Source organism: Humulus lupulus, chromosome X (assembly GCF_963169125.1).
Source record: "Humulus lupulus chromosome X, drHumLupu1.1, whole genome shotgun sequence".
NCBI classification, from domain to species: Eukaryota; Viridiplantae; Streptophyta; class Magnoliopsida; order Rosales; family Cannabaceae; genus Humulus; species Humulus lupulus.
Genome location: NC_084802.1, coordinates 17,651,071 through 17,672,123, shown reverse-complemented (window position 1 = coordinate 17,672,123; position 21,053 = coordinate 17,651,071). Strand labels below are relative to the sequence as shown.

The window sequence follows — 21,053 nt, the reverse complement described above, 5'->3', positions numbered from 1 at the left end:
TGTTCACAAAAACACTACATATAGCTAGTTTTTGTTTACAATTTTGCCATTTCGTATTTACACTTTTGCCCCTCCGTGTTTTTATACAAAAGCTCTGTATTTTTGTAATGTACCGTATTTTTCATATATTTTTTTAAGTTTTAGTGCATTTTTGTAGATTTCCCAAAAAAAAAAAAACCATATTTTTACAAGGGAAATTTTCAAATATACGGTAAATTTAAAAAAAAAATCTAAATGTACGATAACTACAACTAATTATATTTTTACGGTGGAATCATCCTAGCCCATTATATATTAAAGTCTACCCTAAAACTACACAATTTACACGGGAAAGACCATCCATCCCAATTCCATATTCCTAAAATTAATAATCACAAACCCACACCAACTACATAATGAAGATGCCCCAACGAAAGCTGTCGAAAAAATAAAATCTCTGAATTTATAGCAACCAACAACAGTTTGAAAAAAGCATGCTTGCAATAGTATATTGATGAAGCTACATCAAAGTTCTTCACTTGAAACAAACTGTTACGATATTGTAACTATCATTTACATAATTGGTCTTGTATACTGGATTTTATCAAGATTTCTATACTGGTCTTGCTTCAATTTAATTGTACATATATTAAACTATAAAATTTTAGAAAAAATGTTTGTACTCATAAATATTTGAGAGAACTTTCACTTTATTAATTATATAATTTTTAAAAAATAAAACATTGCTATTGTTAAAATGTAACTAAATTCTATATTAAACAAATATGTTAAGATTTAACATTCTGCAACTACAAACACATTATCTCTCAAAAAATAAAAATAAAAACTATAAACACATTAACAAACTTGTAATTGATTGTTACACATTCAAAATAGGTGTTAACAAACTTGAAGCAGATTGTTACAGAAGAGTGAAACAATTATAAAGAGATTTGGTAAGACTTAATATGCTGCAACTACAAAATTGTACATAACATATTAACAAACTTGTAACATATCTTTACAAAACCAGAATATGTGTTAACAAGTTTGTAATGCCAGGTGATTGGCTAACCCTGCCCCTTCATACATATCTTTACATAATTATAACATGTGTTAACAAGATTGAAATAAATAGTACCTAGTATCTATAGAATCATGATCTAGCAGCTTGAGTCAGTATATTAACAAACCTGTAACACATTTTAACAAGCCATAAAGCGTGTTAAAAGCAAGCAAAAATCATAAAAGACTATACAATTTGATAGACCCAACAAGAAATATATATATATATATATACACACGTAGTAGCCAAATAGTTTATCAAGTACTCAACACTTGATCGGTCAATTTAATAGATCCATGCATGTGTTTCTCCTTCGACCCACCGGAACCACCAATTTCGGCCTCCTTAGACTCACCTGAGCCACCCATCGCCCCCTTCCTTCATAGCACGACATGTAGATCCTGAATGGGTGACTGCCATTTTAGGGATAACAAAGGAAAATGAAAATGATAGAAGAAACATGTTGACAATCAAATAATCAATCTCACTGCCATGGATGATTAGAAGGGATGAGAGGAAAAAATCAAAATAAGAAAAAAGAAAGATGAAGAGGTTGGGAGAGTAAAGTAAGAGAGAGATAACTTATAGGGTATCGTAAAAAGAGAGATGAGATAGTATAAATTTATTTTACCTTTAACTTTTATTTGATTTAAAATTGTATTAAAAAAATAATAGTAATTTAGGGTAAAATTGAAATAAGAAACTGTATAAATGTAAAGCATGGTATATTTCAATTTTTTTTTGTTTATACGGTGTATTCCATAATTTTCTCTTTTTACAATCTCTATTAAAAATCTTTTCTCATAATTAGTTATCAAGCCCAGTATAATAGCTTCGACAATTTACACTGCACGTTAGGCCAGCAAAGCTCACCTTATCAGACATGGCTGCTCCTGCTGCTTTTGCTAGCGCGAACTCGGTTGGGATACGTTTGCTGAGCCCACCTTGCATTTTGGCAGCAAAGGGGTCTCAGTTCCTGTCGCCATCCTCATTCTGTAAATTGAGCTTTGCTCCTCTGCAGCTGCGGAGCTCTTTATCTTCAAGAAAGCTTCTGGTTCGAGCCGCTAGGACCGAGTCTAAAGGGGTCTCCTTGGGCTTCAGAGCTGCAGATTTTCAGGTCCTTTAAGGTTTTTACTGGAATGTATTTATCTGGGCTATCTTTAGTTTTGTCAAATTCAGTCGAAAATTTAAAATGTTGGACATTAATGGGGGTTTTGGATTGTCGTTTTGTTTAGCTTCCAGAGCCTCTTACTGGGAAAGTTTGGACATTGGAGGATTTTGAATCATATCCTGCTTTACTGGTGCGTACATTCTCTCTCTCTCTCTCTAGCCTTTTTCGTTTTGTTTGTGTTCTGTTTCTACGTTGCAATCATGTTAGCTTGTATTTGTCATCGTTGGCTGAAGTTTATGCCTTTTGAGTTTTTTGGATGGACAATCAATAGAATTGTCATGTTAATGGAGTTTCTTGTCAAACTTTTTTCTGTCATAAGTCATTAACGTAAAGCCGTAGAGGGGGAACTAAAATATGTCTATATGAAATGCCCAAATATTTGAATGCTAAACCTTTTCAATTTGATCAATGACTGCTAAATTGCAGTAGAACTATGCTTTTGTGCTCAACAAGGAAAGATGTACAAACATGTTAATATGGCCAAAAAAATGTTGTAGAAGAGTTTAGCTTGACTGAATCTGAGATTCTAGTGAGGGAGGGAGGAGCTGGATGAAAATTGAAATTTCAATAACTGAGAAGGCATCAATAATTAGAAGCCAAAGTTCCTTATCCATATTCTTGATTTTCGAATTCGAGGTTTTTTGTAAAGAGACTCTTCTACCTAAGCAGAATGTTTCTAAGATTCTTGAAGTTCACATTTAATGTATAATGTTCAATCTGGTATGGTTCTATGTCGAGCTACACTTCTTAATCTTTACTGTAAATGGGGAGACTCAAAATCAGTGTTATACTGAGAAGGATCAGTCAGGATAATGAACTAATGGGACTGAGATTTAGTCAAAGCTCGTTGCTTCCTGTTTTATGTTAGAGGGCTGCACATGCTTCAAGTTGTTATAACAATGGGAATCTTAGGGTTATGATAGATATTTTCTAAGCTGAGAGACAGTCAAGAAACATATCATTTACTTTGTTGTAAAGTGAGAAAGGGTGTTGTGAAAACAGAGTTCTCTTGTAAATTTTGTCAGGCATTAGTAGAGTCTCTCTGATTGTGGTCGCTGTGGATATATGATATTCAGACGATGATGATTTCTGTCTCTTGTTTAATTGTTTTCTATTTTGTTAATTGGTATCATCTGAGAGATAATTGAGAGGGTTTTGAGGCTAATCTAGGATTCTTTGAGAGGTTAATTACTCAGGATTATTCATTATGTATAGCTAGTGTACAAGTGATAATCCTTGAATCAAAATCTCCACAATATCACTTCACTGAAAGGAGGGTGGTTTTTCTTAGTAGGGTCATGATAAGAAAGGTAAATTTTGTTACCATGTGAAAGTAAAACAACTATGTGATTCATTAAGCCGGATCATAACGTGAAACTACCTACCAAAATATGTAATTCTGATCTTTTCCTTTAATATAGAAAATTATGAGATTCTTCTAACAAACTGATTTGGTAGTGCAGGTTATGTTTATCTGCAACCACTGCCCATTTGTTAAACTCTTGAAGAAAGATTTTGTGAAGCTTTCTAATTTTTACATGAAGGTGAGACAATTTTCTGCATCTTTCCTTGCTTGTTTTTTTTCTTTTAAAACCTATATGAGTGGATGTACACAACTACTACCACAAAATGTGATTATATTTACTGCAGAAAGGACTTGCGGTTGTTGCGATATCTTCAAATTCTGCCTCTACACACCCACAGGTTGTAGTAACTCCATAATTTTGGATTAGAGCTCGGTTGAATATATTGTCTGATTGTCCAACATGGAATGTTACTGACAGGATGGACCTGAATTCATGGCTGAAGATGCTAAACTTTTTCAGTATCCTTTCCCATATCTATATGATGAGGTATACTGTATACTGCTGATACTAATGTTTATAAGTACATTCTTTTCCATGCTTTTAATCTATATCTCCTTCCATCTGTTTTTCTTTCTCTACACACACCGTCTTTTAGAATTCTTCTTATTGTATAATATGGGCAGTGATCTTATATTTCAATTCTCACTAATCTAGTTCTTTTCTGATTACAACTGCATTAACCTGTTTGGTTTTTTCTTGATGATATCAATATATCAAATAAAAAGAAGGAGATTACAAAAGATGATAAGATATCATCTCATATTGCAGCCAGAGATGCCAATTTCTAATACACTCAGAAAGGGAAAAAAAACTTTGAAATCTTTAGTATTAAAGAATAAAGATCCAAAGAGCCACCCAAAATTTGATTATGTCCCAAATATTTGAAAGAACTCCCTCTATCACCTAAAAAATTATGTTATTCCTTTTGTGCCATATTGCCCAACAAATAGCTAAAGCAACAATGATACCTATTTTCTTTCTCTTAGCTGAACCTCCTAGTCCTACATACACTTGTTCTTTACCATACATATATGAGCACGTTGGGTTACATGTTGATGTGATGCTTTGAATGTACCAATAACTTTGTATTTTGAACATCAATCACTATCTCTTCATATCGTGATCCAAATATGACTTATTTATGATTTCATAGTTAATAGACAATGTAGATGTTAGGATTCTACATCAACTAAGTATAAGCAGAGTTGTGGTATTTAATCACTTAGGCACCTTCTCATATGGAAGTCTTTTAGGAGTGAGCTCTACCTAAGTGGTTGTGACGACAATAGTATCAAAGCCAACACTCTCTATTAGAACCAACGCCATAGAATGGGCAACCTGGGTGAAGTCACCTATTGGGTTATGAACAACGTGGACCATGGAGAAGCCTAGAGTGGGTCGATATGAATGTTGGCTCTAAAGGGAGATGTATTGTTAGGATCCCACATTGACTGAGTATGAACTTAGTTGTTGGTCTATAACCACTTGGGCATCCTCCTTTCGCAGGCAAGTGCTTTGGGAATGAGTTCTACATAAGTGTTGCAAGTCAAACTATCTGAAGCAAAGGTGGCTTGAGGAGAGTTTACAGTTGATTGTGATTTAATTTTGTTGTGTTGAAGTAGATAGAACGGAATTAATTAGGATAACTTGCACCTAACACTGGCATAACCATAAAGTGCTTTACTTGAAATGTGTATTTCATGGTTGTTATTGTTGTTTATCTTTTTTTTGTTTTTTATTTTTTGACAGAAGCATGTAATCCTAATACATGTCTTTCTGTGGTTTAATGCAGACGCAAGATGTTGCAAGAGATTTTGGGGCAGTTTGCACCCCTGAGTTTTTCCTGTTTAAAAAGGTGACTGAGCTAAGATGCAAAAATTAAATTCTCAAATGCACCTCTTAGTTCTAGCTTATAAAGAAGAATTGTGTAAATACACACACACACATATGTTAATAAAGCATTATATTTCTTGGATTATTAGCATAATTTAGTTGTTCTGTTGTTTTTTAAATTCTTGGTTGGTAATCTGTAGAATTTTGCTTACTTGCTTATGCATGCATTTATTAGTCCATCTATAACAATAGCTTCTAACAGGATGGTCGGAGACCATTTGAGCTAGTGTATCATGGACAATTTGATGATTCCAGACCAAGTAATGGTGTTCCTGTTACTGGAAGGTTGGACACTGTTGTTTTTTCTGCTAAATTCAGTTGCATGTTTATTTCTTTCTGATGGTAAATTAGCTTTATTAAATTCATCAAGGGACTTAAGCCTCGCAATAGATTGTGTTCTTAGTGGGCAACCAGTGTCTTCGGTGCAGAAACCAAGGTATCTTCTCCTTTTAATTAGTTCTCTGTTTCTAGTTTTTCCATCAGATATGCACTGGTTCTTCTTTGACTACTTGCTCTAATTTATTTTACCTTGTGAAAAAGTGTTGGATGCAGCATAAAGTGGCACCCTGAGACAAGTTTTTAATCTGTACACCCTGGCTCAACTTTATTGCTATCATAATATGTGAGTAGAACTTCTTGTCCCATGTTCTGCAGTTGGTTTCTTACCTTTGAATTTAACAATTAACTTATCTGTCTTTCCTTTTTGTGTTGTTTCCTTATTCTCGGTGTAAATTCTCAATTCTTTTTTTGTTTACTGAGCATGTAATATAAGTTCAATATTTGATGTAAGTTCCACATTTTTTTGTATATCTATAGTATTATTCAATCTGAGTTTCCTCCCTCAGATGAAGAGTTCACACCCATGACAAACTGGGCTTTCCTTTTTCTGTTCACACCCAACCCTGATTATGTAACTTAAAAGTTGTTCTAACATGCTTCAGCTATAAATAGAACAATCTTTCCCAAGATAGGTTAGCCCAAATGATCAGATCTGTAGTTTTTTGCCACAAGATTTGAAGTTTTGAGTCCTTTCTGGACACTTTAATAGCAATTGTTAGGCAATGAACCCTAATTTTGAACTTAGGCCCGCTAAGCGAGTTTGAGATAGTTTTGTGTATAAAAAAAGGATCATAAATGTTGATTGCTTCCGTAAGTTGTAATTTGGATAAAGTGATTGATCCCAGATGCTTATTGTAATCAAGGTAATTAATATTTTTTTTCTTCTCAATAAAGTCTTCAACGTAATTGAGAAAGAGGTCTTAACCTCTAATTTTTGCATTTGCAGCTCTATAACTTGTACTGTGATGTGATCTTTGTTTGATAAAGGCCTGCTTGAAAAGGGTAAGTGTTAGACTAGTATAATACTATTGTTGGCCCTGCTTAGGCTGTTAGGATGGATTGATAATGTAATGATATCCATTTCTTGTTTTGATTTTCTTGAGATCATGCCTAATTTTTGCTAGTCCAATGAGAAAGTCATCTCCATTAGGTTCAACTATGGATTTGTATAAGAATGTATCTGGAAAAGTAACCAAAAGGCCTAGTCATTGAACTATGCAGAACTCTAAACAAGGAAAACAAGGGAATTTGCTATTTCCCTATCCTTCATATGCTACCTATATAGAGTATCCCCTAGTTAAAAAAAAAAGTAAAAATCTTATCATTATTTCACATCTGAAACCACACATGTTTAATCATTAGACATGCATCTACATCGATATAGACAGGTAAAGATTTCAAGTTTTGATGTCATATGCTGGAATCCTTGAGAATGTTGAAGTAGTTTAACCTTTTAAAAAGCTGAAAATGACATGCTACCTATGTACTTGTATTTTTATTTATTTGCTTTGCATAAAATTGTATTTTTATGTTTATTTTTATTTTTATACATGTACAATTTGATACATAAGCTTCAAGATTTTTATTTAAGACTGGGTAAATTTTATGCAGTGAATACCTGAAAAAAGAGAAAATATTAGAATTTAAGATTCTCTATCTACACCTCTAGATATGGTTCACAAATATCATATGTTTTTTCAATGGGAAGTTTGAGTTTCCATCCATATTGTGGCCTCATAAATCTAAAAAGTGCAACCCGCTAACATTACAAAATAATGTTATTATTTGCTTTGTTACCAAAAATACCCCTTCTATTTTTTTAGCCTCTCTCTTCTTCTATCTTCTCTTTTCTCCCTCCCTCTCTTTGTTCACTTTTCGTTTCTCTTTGGAGAGTCATGGCAGGCATCACTACACCATCATCACCACCAAATTTCTTTGAAAAAAACGTCCACAACTTCGACACTCTCCTCCGTTTTTTTCTTCTCTCTTAAATTATCCATGAAGACTAAAACAAAATACCCCATGATAGTTTTTGATGATTTTAAACCACTAAAAGTTCAATTAGGACACAAATTTATGCATTTTGAATAGATCTAGGCATGATTTTTTGGTTTTTTTTTTCAATATTTTTAAGATTTTTCACGATCTTTTAGATTTGAAGCATATAAATTTGCAGAAAACTTGATACGCCTCAACGTACCTCGATGCATGACCCTTAAAAATCATGATTTTCATGAAAAAATCAATATGCCTTGATGAAAATCGATGAAATTCGATGTTAACTCGATGAAACACGATGCAGTTCATTGAAAATGCATTACTTTTTACTTTGATGTTCGTTTGAGGTGATTTATTTTTTAATTTGTGTATTTTTTCAAGATCTGCACGTTTGAGATATGTATATACACATTTAACAAGTTTAAAGGATGAAAACATAACCAACTTCAAAAAAATAGGGGTATTGTTTTGAATTTTGGGGTGTTTTAAAGCTTTAAATTTCTCAAATGTATATGTACACATCTCAAACGTGTAGATCTAACAAAAATACCCAAATTAAGAAAATTCACCTCAAACAGACACACAAGTGTTTTACTCATGCATTTTTAATTAATTGTATCGAGTTTTATCATGAAAATCATGATTTTAAAGCCCCATTGAGATCGATTCACCTCGATGCAATTAATTGGAAATTCATAACTTTTCACTCAAATGTGCATCTGATGTGTTATTTTTTTAATTTGGGTATTTGATCTACATGTTTGAGATATGTACATATACATTTGAGAAGTTTAAAGGTTAAAATCATACCCAACTTCGATGTATATGTATACATTTCAGACGTGTAGATCAAATACCCAAATTAAAAAAAATCACCTTAAATAGACACTCGGGGAAAAATTATGCATTTTCAATGAATTGCATCGAATTTCATTGTGGTGTATTGAGGTGGCATCGATTTTCATCGAGACAGATCGTTTTTTTTTCTTCATGAAAATCATGATTTTTAAGGGCACATCGAGTTTTCAACAAATTTTTACATTTTAGATCTAAAAAATTGCAAAAAATCATACACAAATCTATTCAAAATGCATAAATTAGTGTTTTAATTGAATTTTTTATGAGTTTAATTTTTAAATCATAAAATACTATTATGGGGTATTTTGTTTTAGTCTCCATAGATAATTTAAGATAATTTAAGAGAGAAGAAAAAATAGAGTAGGGTGCTAAAGTCGTGGACGTTTTTTTAAAGAGATTTGGTGGTGATGATGGTGTGGTGGTGGCTGCCATGGCTCTCCCAAGAGAAACGGCGAATGAACCAATAGAGAGAGTGAGGAGAAAGAAGAAGAGGGAGGCTAAAAAGATAGAAGAGGTATTTTTGGAAACAAAGCAAATAATAACATTATTTTGTAATATTAGTATAGGGTGACACATTTTAGATTTACGAGTCCAATAAGGATAGAAACTCAAATTTCCTTTTTCAATTAGGTTGGTTGCTTTTTGTTTGTCAGTCAGTTTACATTGACTTACTTTTGGATTATAATTGAGACATGAATGACTCTTGATTTTGTGGGAGCTCTGTGTAAAAGTTTGTAGGAGATTTATACACTTTTTTTTATCTATAATTTGTTCAATTCTAGGATCTTGGTTTACTTATTTTTCATTTACTTTTTTTAATTGATACTTGTAAGATTAATTATATGCAATTTCTAATTTTATACTACATGAATTCAATCTAATGAAGTTTAAAGCTTTATTGAGTTCGCAAATAAGTTTTTTGCCTTTCTATTGTATGATTTCCTTCTATAATTGTCTTATTAATTTTCTAAAGCCTTAACAAATTTATAGAAATGTGGGGTTTTTTAATTTTTGCCAACCAGGGAAGAGACATAAAAAGAAATTTCTCCTCCCTAGCAGTGCTTTAATTGCTAGCTTTTTCTTTATAATAAAAGATTTTAAAGGACTTGAGGAAACAGTAGAAGGCCATGTACCAATTCAGCTAAATAATCATTATTAGTGGAATTCTTGTTACTTTAAGATATATCAAATAATTAGAGGGATATTTTATTTGGTGGAAGGTTGCTTGTATTGATTGTTTTCCAGTGGAGTTTGATAAGGTACAATATGTATATATCAGTAGTGGGCCTCTGAGATTCAATGTCACATGACTAAAACCACTGTATCTTTCCAAGAACAAGGAACATGAAATCTCATTATCTATGGGAAAAAGTATAATTGTTGGGAAACTTGAGAGTATAGTATAGTGGTCCTATTATATTCTTATATAATATTCATTGTATATCTATATCATATTCATTGTTATGCTCAAACAAAACCTATGTCACCACAACCTAGTTTTTTCATTATTTATTTAATTTTTGAGTTGGCCAAGAGCTAGTAAGCTAACTTGATGGGACTTGAAAGCAATGTCTCCTTCTAGTTGGCCCCCACAATTTGCTTAGCCACAACAGTCAAATTTGGTTTGCTCCTTGATATTTCAGTGTAGCCTGTGAACTCCTTCCTTTATGGATTTTGGAATCATATGGGGTTGATGGAAACTTGTTATTTCTTTGTTTGGACAGTGAAAGTCTGTAACTGTGAGGTCTTTTTATAGCATTCATGAGTGTTGGAGTGTTGTAGTATTGCTTAAAAGCTCTTAGCCATGACTTTGATGCTTCTTGCTTATTTTTAATTACTTTTTGGGATGATGTTAAGAAAGATTCTATGATATGTTTTTGTATTGGTGGAAAGATGTCATTCGGTGATGACTATTATGTTTGAAATATGATATAGGACATAAGTCTAATGGTGTTATAAATTTATTTTAAGTTTACTACTAACTGTTTTTTTTTTATTCAACCAAAGGCTAATAATTTAGGGTCCGTTTGGTAAAATTTTTGTTTTTGAATTTTTTAAACTCAAAAATAGAAATATTATTTTATTTTTATTTCTTTATTTTTAAAAAATAAAAATATGTTTGGTAACTATTTTTGTTTCTTGTTTTTAAAAACAAAAAATAATAAACGTGTTTGATAACTTTTATTTTTATTTTTTATTTAACAATATGAGGTGTTGATTTGAAGAAGAAGAAAAAATTGAAAACTGTTTAAAAAAAGTTTGAAAGTAAAAAAATTATATTTTCAAAATTTAATAAATTTTAATTAAAATTAAAAAAAATAATAAATAAAAATAGAGTTACCAAATACATTTTTTTTGTTTAATTGTCAATTTTTTAATTAATTAAATAAAAAATTATTTTTTTAAGTGTTACCATTAAACACCTAACACCTTAGTAATAACAATATATATTTTTTTAAATGTTTGGTTTTATGTCAAAGTTAAATATCAAAATAATAAGAGATAGTTTGGTGTGCAGAGAATCTCTTCAATTGGCCAAAGCAACCAAGCACTATTGTTAGATCCGTATATTTGTTAGACTTTTAAATATACAGGAGGAGAATATGAAGAAGAAAAGTACTTATTTTTAAAGTAACTTATTGCCCTTATATTATTAATTTAAAATTTGGTTTGTAAAATTAATTTAGTAATTTCATATTTAAAAGAAAAACATCTTTCCTATTTTCTCTCTACCGTGGTGAGTAAAATATTTAGTGGCCCCACCTAACTCTCTTCTTTTCAATATTCTATTTTTATTTCTCTCTTATCATACAACCTTATATTTTCACTTTTCTAATCTAGTGTTTCTTCCCTGTCCCTTTTCTTCCCAACCAAACATACATTCTTTTAATTTAAAAAACTCAAACAAATATGTATGAAATAAAGCATTAAAATAACTTATGATGGCTGGGGCTTGGATTTGGTGCCACCAAGGGTAAGTTCTTATTATGTACAAAAAAAAAATATTTTATATGTAAAAGATTAGGTCATATGTGTCCTTAATTGATGTACTTACTAAAAACGACACATAAAATTTAAGTTTTTGTACATACAATATAACTTTTGGCATATAAAAGATAACCTTTGACACGAAAAAGAACCGAACGAATACAAAGATGCTAATTATGTAGGGAGTGATCCAAGTTGTCTAACTATTTTGGCTAAAGAGAATGTATAACTAGCATTAATGGAAAAAACTAAACAAACATTCTTTTATGGAAAAGTGACAGAGTATCGATCTAGGTTCTTATATAGTAATAAGTGTTAGTAATGTTCTATCGCCAATAAATAAATAATGCAATAGTATCATCACAATGATATGTTGTCATACTCAAGCTATCACGTTTCAAACAACAAAGTAATTGATTGAAAATCAGTACTTGTTATCACACACCACCAATAATTAGTTCATAGAATTACTTTTTCATTCTTATACGGATTCTTCAGATGTTATTATCATTTTTTTCCCTTCATTTTCTTGCTTTGTAAATTTACCAAACTGACCTCATTTTGGACAAAGCAAGGGGATGAATAGCAGTGAAAGAAAAAGAGGGAAGATGATGTCTTGTAATAGCCTGTTACAAGGTCCCTATTACTAATCTATACAAAATTATACTTAACGAAAACAGTTTTAATGAACATAAAAGCTGATCGACTTCTAAAAGAGATTATTGGTGAAGGCATCAATGTGACTTAGAGAAACTAGAGCAATGAAGTGTTGCTGCTTCTTGTTTGGGGCTTTTTACTGTTTCATTGCCAAGAAGACTTGGTTTTTGACAATGGTTTTCCTCAATTTCATGTCGTATTTCTTTGATCATTAATGTGACATCTTTCATGGCTGGTCGTTCCTCTGGTGAAGGATTCACGCAGAGGAGAGCCACTCCCAACACTTGAAGCATCTCTTGGATTTGAGTCCCACATCGGAGAATTAGTTGTTGGTCGAGGATTGATGTTATCTCTCTTCTCCTCTCGCGAACTTCTTTGTTAACCCAACTTACGATGTGGGATCCCTCTGGGAATCTACTATCTGTTGGCTGTATTCCAGTTAAGACCTCTAGTAGCACAACTCCATAGCTATACACATCACTTTTTTCTGTGATCTTAAAACTGTATCCATATTCTGCATAAATTTATGATCACAAAGAAAATAATAATATTAAGTTTGACCCGATAATCCAGATACGACAAATGGAAAAGATCAAAAGCTATACACAAAACACTCACCTGGTGCAATGTAACCATAAGAACCTGCAACTGTTCTTGAATTTCTGAAACTTTCGGAGGTGTTAACATGCTTTGCGAGGCCAAAATCTGCTAGAACAGCTTCAAACTGTGGTCCTACCAAGATGTTGTTAGCCTTAATGTCACGGTGAACGATTGAAGGAATACAATCATGGTGAAGATAAGCTAAGCCATGAGCTGCTCCAAGTACTATCTTGTACCTTGAATCCCAATCCAAGAAGAGCTTCTTTTCATGGAGTAAATTAGACAAACTCCCATTACTGATATAATCAAACAAGAGCATCCTACTTCTCCCATTGTTGCAGCACCCCAAAAGCCTCAATATATTCTTATGCCTAATAGAACCAAGAGTTTGAACTTCAGCAGAAAACAAGTCCCTCTCAGGAACCTCGCTATTACTACTTGCGGGCCACAGCTTCTTCACTGCAATAACCTGCTTTGAAGGAGTCTCAATGCGATAAACCACGCCAGAACAACCCTTCCCAACAATGCTTGAATCTGACAGCTTGGTAAGGATATCAGTGATAGAGAAGTTGAGCTTTTGAAATGGAGTGAAATCCCAATCTAAGCCATTTTCATCATCGTTGCTCGTGCTCCCACAAACTCTGATGTATGAAGTTATGGAAGCAAGGACAAGCAAGATAGTAGCCGTTAGGCTCAAAAGAATAGAAACAACAAGAGTTCTGGTTGATCTCTTTCCATGAATATCACTACTAATGTGACACTCGCTTCTTTTTAGGCAGATATTTTGATTCCCAGCAAATGAACTATTGGGAAGATCTTCAAAGAACTTGGTATTTGGAATGGGCCCAGAAAGATCATTGTATGAGACATCTAAAAAGACAAGGTTGTCTAGACTACTCAAAACTTTAAGGCTTCCAGTCAAGTGATTATGAGAGAGGTCTAAGCTGGCAAGCTTTGAGAGAATTGTAAAGCTTTCTGGGATTGAACCACTTAGAGAATTCCAGCTCAAGTTTAAGAGATTATCTAGGCCTTGTAATTGACCAATCTCATCTGGGATTGAATCAGAAAGTTTGTTTCTGCTCAAATCCAACAACTGTAAATCTGTACAGAGTCCAAGTGATTTTGGAATACTGCCACTAATCCAATTCCCACTAAGCATCAATTTATACAAGGAGGTTAGTTTGCCTAGACTATCAGGAATGTTGCCAGAAATTTTGTTCATGGAAAGGTCTAAAACATTAAGAGAAGAGAGGAATTGAAAAGATAAAGGAATCACTCCTTGAAGCTCATTTGCATGCAAGTCAACCATTTCCAGCTGAGTGCAGTTGCCTAGTTCCTGAGGAATTTCTCCGGAGAAGCGGTTTTTGGACAGTTCGAGGAAGCTTAGACGACGCAGGTGTCCAATCTCAGCTGGGATTGGTCCAGAGAAGTTGTTTGATCCTAGCCTTAAACGGATTAAACTGAGGCAGTTCCCTATATTTGATGGAAGCTCACCTGAAATCCCATTTGAGATTAACAACAACTGAGTTAAGTTCTTGAGATTAAATAGTGACTTTGGAACTGGCCCGGTGAGTTGGTTCCCTGAAAGATCCAATGCCTGAAGCTTTTTGCAGTTGGCCAACTCTGAGGGTATGCTGCCTTGAAGCTGATTCTGCCAAGCAAAAAACAGATTAAGTTCCTTCAGTTCTCCAATGGTGGATGGAATCATTCCAGTTAGTCTGTTATTGTCTAATTCAAGTTGTCTCAAACTGGTGATATTGCCTATAAACCGTGGTATCTCTCCAGAAATCTCATTGTCAGACAAGAGAAGCTCTTCGAGTGATAATAAATTGACAAGAGAGGCTGGAATTTCACCACTCAAAAGATTCAATGAGATGTCTATAACCATCAAAGCAGAGCAGTTCCCCAGAGCATCAGGAATGAATCCAGATAGATTGTTCTGCCATATGAAGAGTCTCTTGAGGTTTTTCATGAGGCCAAACTCAACAGGAATCTCACCAGAGAGCTTGTTCTCATACAAAAACAAGTTCTCTAAAGATGAACAGTTGCCAATCTCTGGTGGGATATTACCTGATAAGTTAGCAGTGTACACTGAAAGTGTCTGGAGATTTTTAAGCTCTCCTATGCTACTTGGAATCTGCCCTGACACTCCTGTATCAGCAAGTCCCAGCACAGTTAGTCCCTTACAATTGGATATCTGCATTGGGATTTCTCCATGGATACCTGGGTTCCCGCCAGCCCGGAGGATTTCTAGGGCCTCCAATTGGCCCATCTCAGCTGGAATCTTGCCAGAAAGCTGGTTGTCAAACAGCTCAAGCTGCCGGAGCTTCGTGCAGTTCCCAATGGCTGAAGGAATTCCACCATGAAGTGAGTTTGAATTCAATGACAACAACTGGAGTTTTGATAGTTTTCCAATGCTTTCTGGGATATTTCCTGTGAGAGCATTGAAGCTGAGGTCTAAGATAACAAGTGATGACAAGTTTCCAATTGAGGTTGGAATGATTCCAGTGATGTTTGCATTTGAGATAACAAGAGAAGAGAGATGATTAAAGGAGAGGAGCTGAGATGGAAAGCTGGTGGGAATGTTGATTGAGGTGATTGAGATTTCTGAGACAAAACCATTACTTGAACACTTGATATAATCCCATTTGCATGGATTTGGGTGGGTTGGATTCCATGAAGAGAAAAATGCAGAAGATGTGGAAGAGGAATTGAAAGTTGAGAGCCATGAAAGTAAGGACAGACCTTCTTGGTTCAGAGCAGAAGTTGTGTTTAGAAACCCAGAAATGGTGAGAGACAAGAGAAAGAAAGTGAATAATACTGAATTTTCTATCATGGTTAGAAATGTTGGTAATAACAGTGGCAGGTAATACTACTGTTATATCTCATCTTATTTTGAGCTATACTGGTTCCCTCATTTGTGGGATAATGAGTAGTAGTGGAAATTATGAACTTATAGTTCCTTTCAAAATTGATGAAGAAGAATTATGATCTGTACACTTGAAGGTCTTCAAAATGCTCTTTCTTTTCAGGAACAGCATGCCTAAAGTAGATTGGTTGGAACAAAGGACTGGACTTGGGAGGGACAGATCAGTTTGAGGCTTGAAATGCAGAGATGATGTACCTTTTTTATTTTTAATAATAATAATAATAATAATAATAATAATAAATAATTAAGGAAATTGAGTATCAAAGGACATGATTCAAGTTTCCATGATTGGGGCTACACGAGTCATGTCTACTTTTTCAATAATTGGATGTGTTTACCATTCACTTTCATATCTCTATTGGCTGCATGAGATATTTTGTTTCCCATTTTCTATTTTTTACTTCTCATGCAACAGAAATTACAACAAGACAATATATAAATATACATATACACACACACACATATTACATATATGTAAATTTGATAAATGATCACTAGTTTATCAAATTATATAATATAAATATTATTATCCCCTAAAATTTCATCTTACCCTGTACTGAAAGTTAACCAATTCTACATATTGCAATATCTGCTATATGTTGGATTTCTACAGTAAAGTCTCTCAAAACTCACTATGAGGTAAGCTTTATAGTAATTTAAATAAGAAAATCATGTGTATATATAAATATATATATATATATATTATATGGGATATATTCTTTATCTTTTCACTTTACCAATGACTACCATTGTCATTAATGGAGTTTGACATGTAAATATTCTCCATAAATAAAAAATGAAAGGGTATGACAACACTCTTTCTTATTATGAATAATGTTTTCAAATGTTTATTATATAATATTGGCAATTCAACACTTATTTTGTACGAAACAAAGTGTTTGACAAACATATAACTTTTAGTTCTCAAAGGTTTTCATACATCGATTGCCCATCTTTCATTTTTTTCGTCAATAAATTGCATCACAATCCACTTAATGAAAAGGACAAAGTAGCACCAAAACACCCCAAAAAAAGAAGAAGAAACATATAATATATAAATTTATATTGAATAAATTAAACGAAAGGTAGGCACTATAACTTTTTTATGTGTCACAAGTATGGTAAGGCCTCATAATCGACTCATATATATTTGATAAAGTTGTTCATGTCATGTGAGTTAGAAGTGATTTTCAGAAGGGACAATGGTGTAGGTCCATGCCTAATTTAGAGAAGACTCTTTTCCTTTCCAATGCATGAACCTTTCTAGTGTCTACACAAACAATGCATAGCAATATGTATAAGAGTAGACCCTGATACTTTATAAAATGGTATTCTTTTGATAATATTTTACAAAACGGCTTCTGTTTAAAATCCACACGAAGTATCGATAATTTTTTAGTATTTGGGATGTGTAGAAGATTATTTTGCACAAAGTTATCAAAACAAGATTATTAAGCAAAATGACTATAAAAAAAGGCTATTTAACCAAACACGAAAAAAATCGATGAAAATAATTGCAATAAGAATAAACATGCATAAGTACAAGACCAAGACTTTTGCATTCCAAAAATAATGCTTGGTAGGGAAATGTTAAAATTCCTAGTACTATGACTTGACAAATATTTCCATTTTCACAATGATGAACACTTATATCGGAATAAATGAGATATGAGAGTATATAGAGGTTTTTCAACAATTTAATTTGATCCAGAACGTGAAACATTTGTTTCATGAATAATTTCCAGCTATAGTATATATGAGGGGTCCTTGTTATGAAGAAGACATTAGACAATATAAATGTGAAATAATTAAATTGAAATTTATGAAGGGGAATTTTGAAAAAAGGATAACATACAAACAGAAGAGGAAAAAAGAAGGAAAATGATAGTTGATCGAAGTGGGTCTGAGAGATGTGAAGTGATGGGAAATATAAACAAGTTGCATATCTATTTAGGGATTGTGTGGCCCATTGGTGAGATAAAAGTTAGTATGGGGTGGTGGGGGCAACTGATTCCCCAACCACAATTACCGCCGACCGACACTCTTCTTCTTCTTCTTCTTCATAACATAATATATTCATCTCTTCACTTCTATTTATTCTTTCTTTTACTCTATATTATTACAAAATACAGTAAAAATGATCATAATAATAATAGTTTTGTTTTGATAAATTTTTTGTAAAATAACAGTTTAGATACTCTCGGTACTCCTTGAGACTTATTCAAAAATTCTTGGCATCCTCTCTTTAGAATTCTCGACACTTTATCTGGAGGTTATTTTACAAAATTATCAAAAGAAGATACATTTTGCAAAGAGATATTATAAAATGATTAACTCTTGACATTAATCTATAATGATTATATTTTTTAATATGATGTAATGTTTGGAAACGTACACTAAAAGGGAACATATTTTTTTTTACACTATGCAGTTGTTTACACATAAATATATATATTAAATTAAAAATGATTAGAGAACAAAGTTATGGTAAGAGCGATTTATTCCTTAGAAGATAAAAACAACTCGCTCATCACTTTGCTATGTAGAATAAATGTTTCGCTTTGGTCTTGTTATAAAATTGTGAAGGTTAAAATAGTTAAAACAGACAAAATCATGGCATCAAAAGGGGTAATTGTCTAATTGACGAGGGTCCTCTACAAAGTGAAAGTAATTCTTTCATTTCTCATGTGACACTTCGGACTTTACATATTTAAAAAGTTTTGGTAATAATTAGTTAGAGATGCTTAATTAAAGGTTGCCCTTGATTATGCCCTCAGTCATCAAGCTTCTTTTCTAAAACTAAAAAGTTAAAAAAACACACACACACATTAATTAGGCCGTACTAAACTTTTATAGAAGGATATCTTATAAGGATTGTTTGACAAAATAGTTTTTATTTTATTACCCTATTGAAAATTCTTGACAATCTGTAAAAGATTTTTTACACTCTTGACATTATCTAGAACATTTTGTAAAAAAAATTCAAAAAAATATCATTTTGCATATATAGTGACATTATAAAATGGTCTATGTTTAGAGTCGAACCACTTTGCAAAATAATATCTATTTTGGAATCCAGACAACATTTCAAAATTGTTTGATAGGGTATAAGAAATTCTCATCAGATCAGTGTCAGTGTGTCTGGAAAACCGTTTTGTAAAAAAAAAGAAATATCAAAATAGGACTATTATGCACAGTAACTCTATGAAAGGAAAGAAGTTAATTGGCCAAACAAAAATGCATGCATGGAGTGACCGGTTGGTTAATCTGTGTGTAAGATAACAAGAAGAAGAGGATAGTGTTTGCAAACAAACAAACAAACAAAAGAGAGAAGTTATTGTAGGTTTGTGTTACGTACTAGAAACTCAACACTTGCACATGTACAGAATCTAGCTAGGTCTAGACAAATGACAGTTGTTCTGAGTTATACAAGATATAAACTACAAGGGTCAGCAACCTAGTTTGTACAGGGATATATCATTGGCCGTGGACCACTGCTGCCCATATTACATATACGGATTGGATTGTTCTTAGAGAAAAGAAAAAAAAAAAAAAAAGACATAATAATTTTATCAAGAGAATTAAGAAGATCGAAACCCTAAATACACTATATATATATAGTACAATTTTATTTTCCGTGGTCCATGTGTGTCCCGGTTTGGTGTTAAATTTTTGTGCTGTATTTTGTATGTGATATAGCTAGCTACAAGAGAAGTATCAATGGGACCAAAAGCATTTAGTTCATATTGGCAAAATCACTATATGACAATTCACACATGTGGCCTTGACAATAGTAGTACATAATATTATGATCCTTTTGCTTAATGGTCTGGTCAGAATGTGTACAAGTCTAACGAAAAGCATTGTATGTATATTGTTATATTATTAATTCTGCTGCTATACATGCATGCATCGAATATCTATACAAAAATAAAATTTTATTTTAATATATAAGTATTAGTTTTATTATAAAATTATCATATAGCCCTAAAAGATCAGTCTCTTTCCAATATGAATGTTTTTTATTATATCACATTCACACGTGTGATGATGATGGATAGGCATTATATATGTAATGAATTTAAAATTTGATTTTGAGGAGAATATAATAAAATTTGTTAGCCATATTGAGATAATTATGATTTAAACGAAATATGGAAAAGAAAAGAGTAGAATGGACATAACTATCTGTTTTCAATAGTATTAAATATCTGCAATTATTGCTAACACTTCTACAAATTGGATGATAAACATCGGTCAAGAAATGTCAGTGCAAAAATAATCGACATCGAAAAAGAAAATTAGACATTGATGTAAAACTAGCATAATCTCATATGTATGATAGCACTAGATACATCTACCCACTAGGGAGGTAGATTACATATTAAACTTTTATATGTAAACTCATACTTATATAAATTATAGTGTTAAACAATAGTTATACCTATTACTTGAATGATAAAAAACACAAAACTTGAATTAAGGGAATACATATAATTAAACATCACCTTTCTCCAATAGGTATTTTTGAAGAAGAAAATAATCACCATATAATATACCAAAGCGATGTGGGTTAAATGCTTTGCTTGAAGTAGCAATATCAATCATTAATGAGATGTAAATTGAAGCTAATTAGGTGAACATGAAGCAGAATATAGCATTGCATAAACATAAATTTATGTTTATCATTGGATGATTATCATTTGATTTGATTTGATGCAATTGTATTTTCTGTTGGTTAATATTGTTTGGTTTCCATCTGGCTAGATGCACCACCTTAACGTTTTTCTCTTTATTTAGTGGATTATTATTTTTACATAATTAATTTATAAATTTCTATTTTATACTTATCTTTATAGATTAAGGGTAGTCTCTAGAAGTTCTCCAGATTCAGCAGGCTTAGTTTTTTTTCCCAGGGATTATTATAATATAATATCATGAACATACTGTATATAGTTTTAATTTAGTGTTTGATTTTGATTTTGATGTAGGTTGTTGAACCAAATATATTGGATTGTAATTTTGATGTATGCACTATATATATTTATAGAGATCTTGCTTTAATAAAATTTATTCAATTTAATACTAACACATAAAGTTTTCAACAACATGAATTAAAAGGATCTTATTCTAGTTGAACTTTGGTGTCCTCGTTGTATAAGTTTTATTCTAGTTTAGACCCATTTTAAAAAATTACAAGTCAACCAT

General features: G+C 32.4%; 2 protein-coding genes across 5 annotated transcripts; one reads left to right on the top strand and one right to left on the bottom strand.

Annotated features, from left to right (window-relative positions):
* The first annotated feature begins 1,850 nt into the window (after nt 1–1,850).
* LOC133805004 (uncharacterized) lies at nt 1,851–11,389 on the top strand. 4 transcript variants are annotated; one of them, XR_009878745.1, is made up of 11 exons: nt 1,851–2,162; nt 2,281–2,346; nt 3,680–3,760; nt 3,867–3,920; nt 4,001–4,069; nt 5,376–5,438; nt 5,679–5,761; nt 5,847–5,912; nt 6,017–6,098; nt 6,762–6,817; nt 11,190–11,389. XR_009878745.1 is itself a non-coding variant. In XM_062243103.1 (10 exons), the coding sequence occupies exons 1-9, from the start codon at nt 1,929–1,931 to the stop codon at nt 6,057–6,059; spliced, it is 759 nt and encodes a 252-aa protein (XP_062099087.1). In that variant the 5' UTR covers nt 1,851–1,928; the 3' UTR covers nt 6,060–6,098; nt 11,190–11,386. The 4 variants fall into 4 exon arrangements, 3 of the variants coding, with proteins under 3 accessions (XP_062099087.1, XP_062099086.1, XP_062099085.1); XM_062243103.1 differs by lacking the exon at nt 6,762–6,817 and having other exon boundaries at nt 11,190–11,386; XM_062243102.1 differs by lacking the exon at nt 11,190–11,389 and having other exon boundaries at nt 6,762–7,091.
* An 829-nt stretch (nt 11,390–12,218) lies between these two features.
* On the bottom strand, nt 12,219–16,050 carry LOC133805003 (LRR receptor-like serine/threonine-protein kinase RGI2). The gene is made up of 2 exons (XM_062243100.1): nt 12,935–16,050; nt 12,219–12,830 (listed from the first exon to the last, which is right to left on the bottom strand). Exons 1-2 carry the CDS (start codon nt 15,750–15,752, stop codon nt 12,394–12,396), a joined length of 3,255 nt encoding a protein of 1,084 aa, XP_062099084.1. The 5' UTR covers nt 15,753–16,050; the 3' UTR covers nt 12,219–12,393.
* Nucleotides 16,051–21,053: the final 5,003 nt, after the last annotated feature.

Bases quoted from the DNA above. Each gene is read 5' to 3' on its own strand.
- LOC133805004 (XM_062243103.1), top strand. From the start codon at position 1,929: ATGGCTGCTCCTGCTGCTTTTGCTAGCGCGAACTCGGTTGGGATACGT. The intron at 3,761-3,866 runs GTGAGACAATTT...TATTTACTGCAG, and splicing joins TTTCTAATTTTTACATGAAG to AAAGGACTTGCGGTTGTTGC. The intron at 5,913-6,016 runs GTATCTTCTCCT...CTTGTGAAAAAG, and splicing joins TCTTCGGTGCAGAAACCAAG to TGTTGGATGCAGCATAAAGT.
- LOC133805003 (XM_062243100.1), bottom strand. From the start codon at position 15,752: ATGATAGAAAATTCAGTATTATTCACTTTCTTTCTCTTGTCTCTCACC. The intron at 12,831-12,934 runs GTGAGTGTTTTG...AAATTTATGCAG, and splicing joins TTATGGTTACATTGCACCAG to AATATGGATACAGTTTTAAG.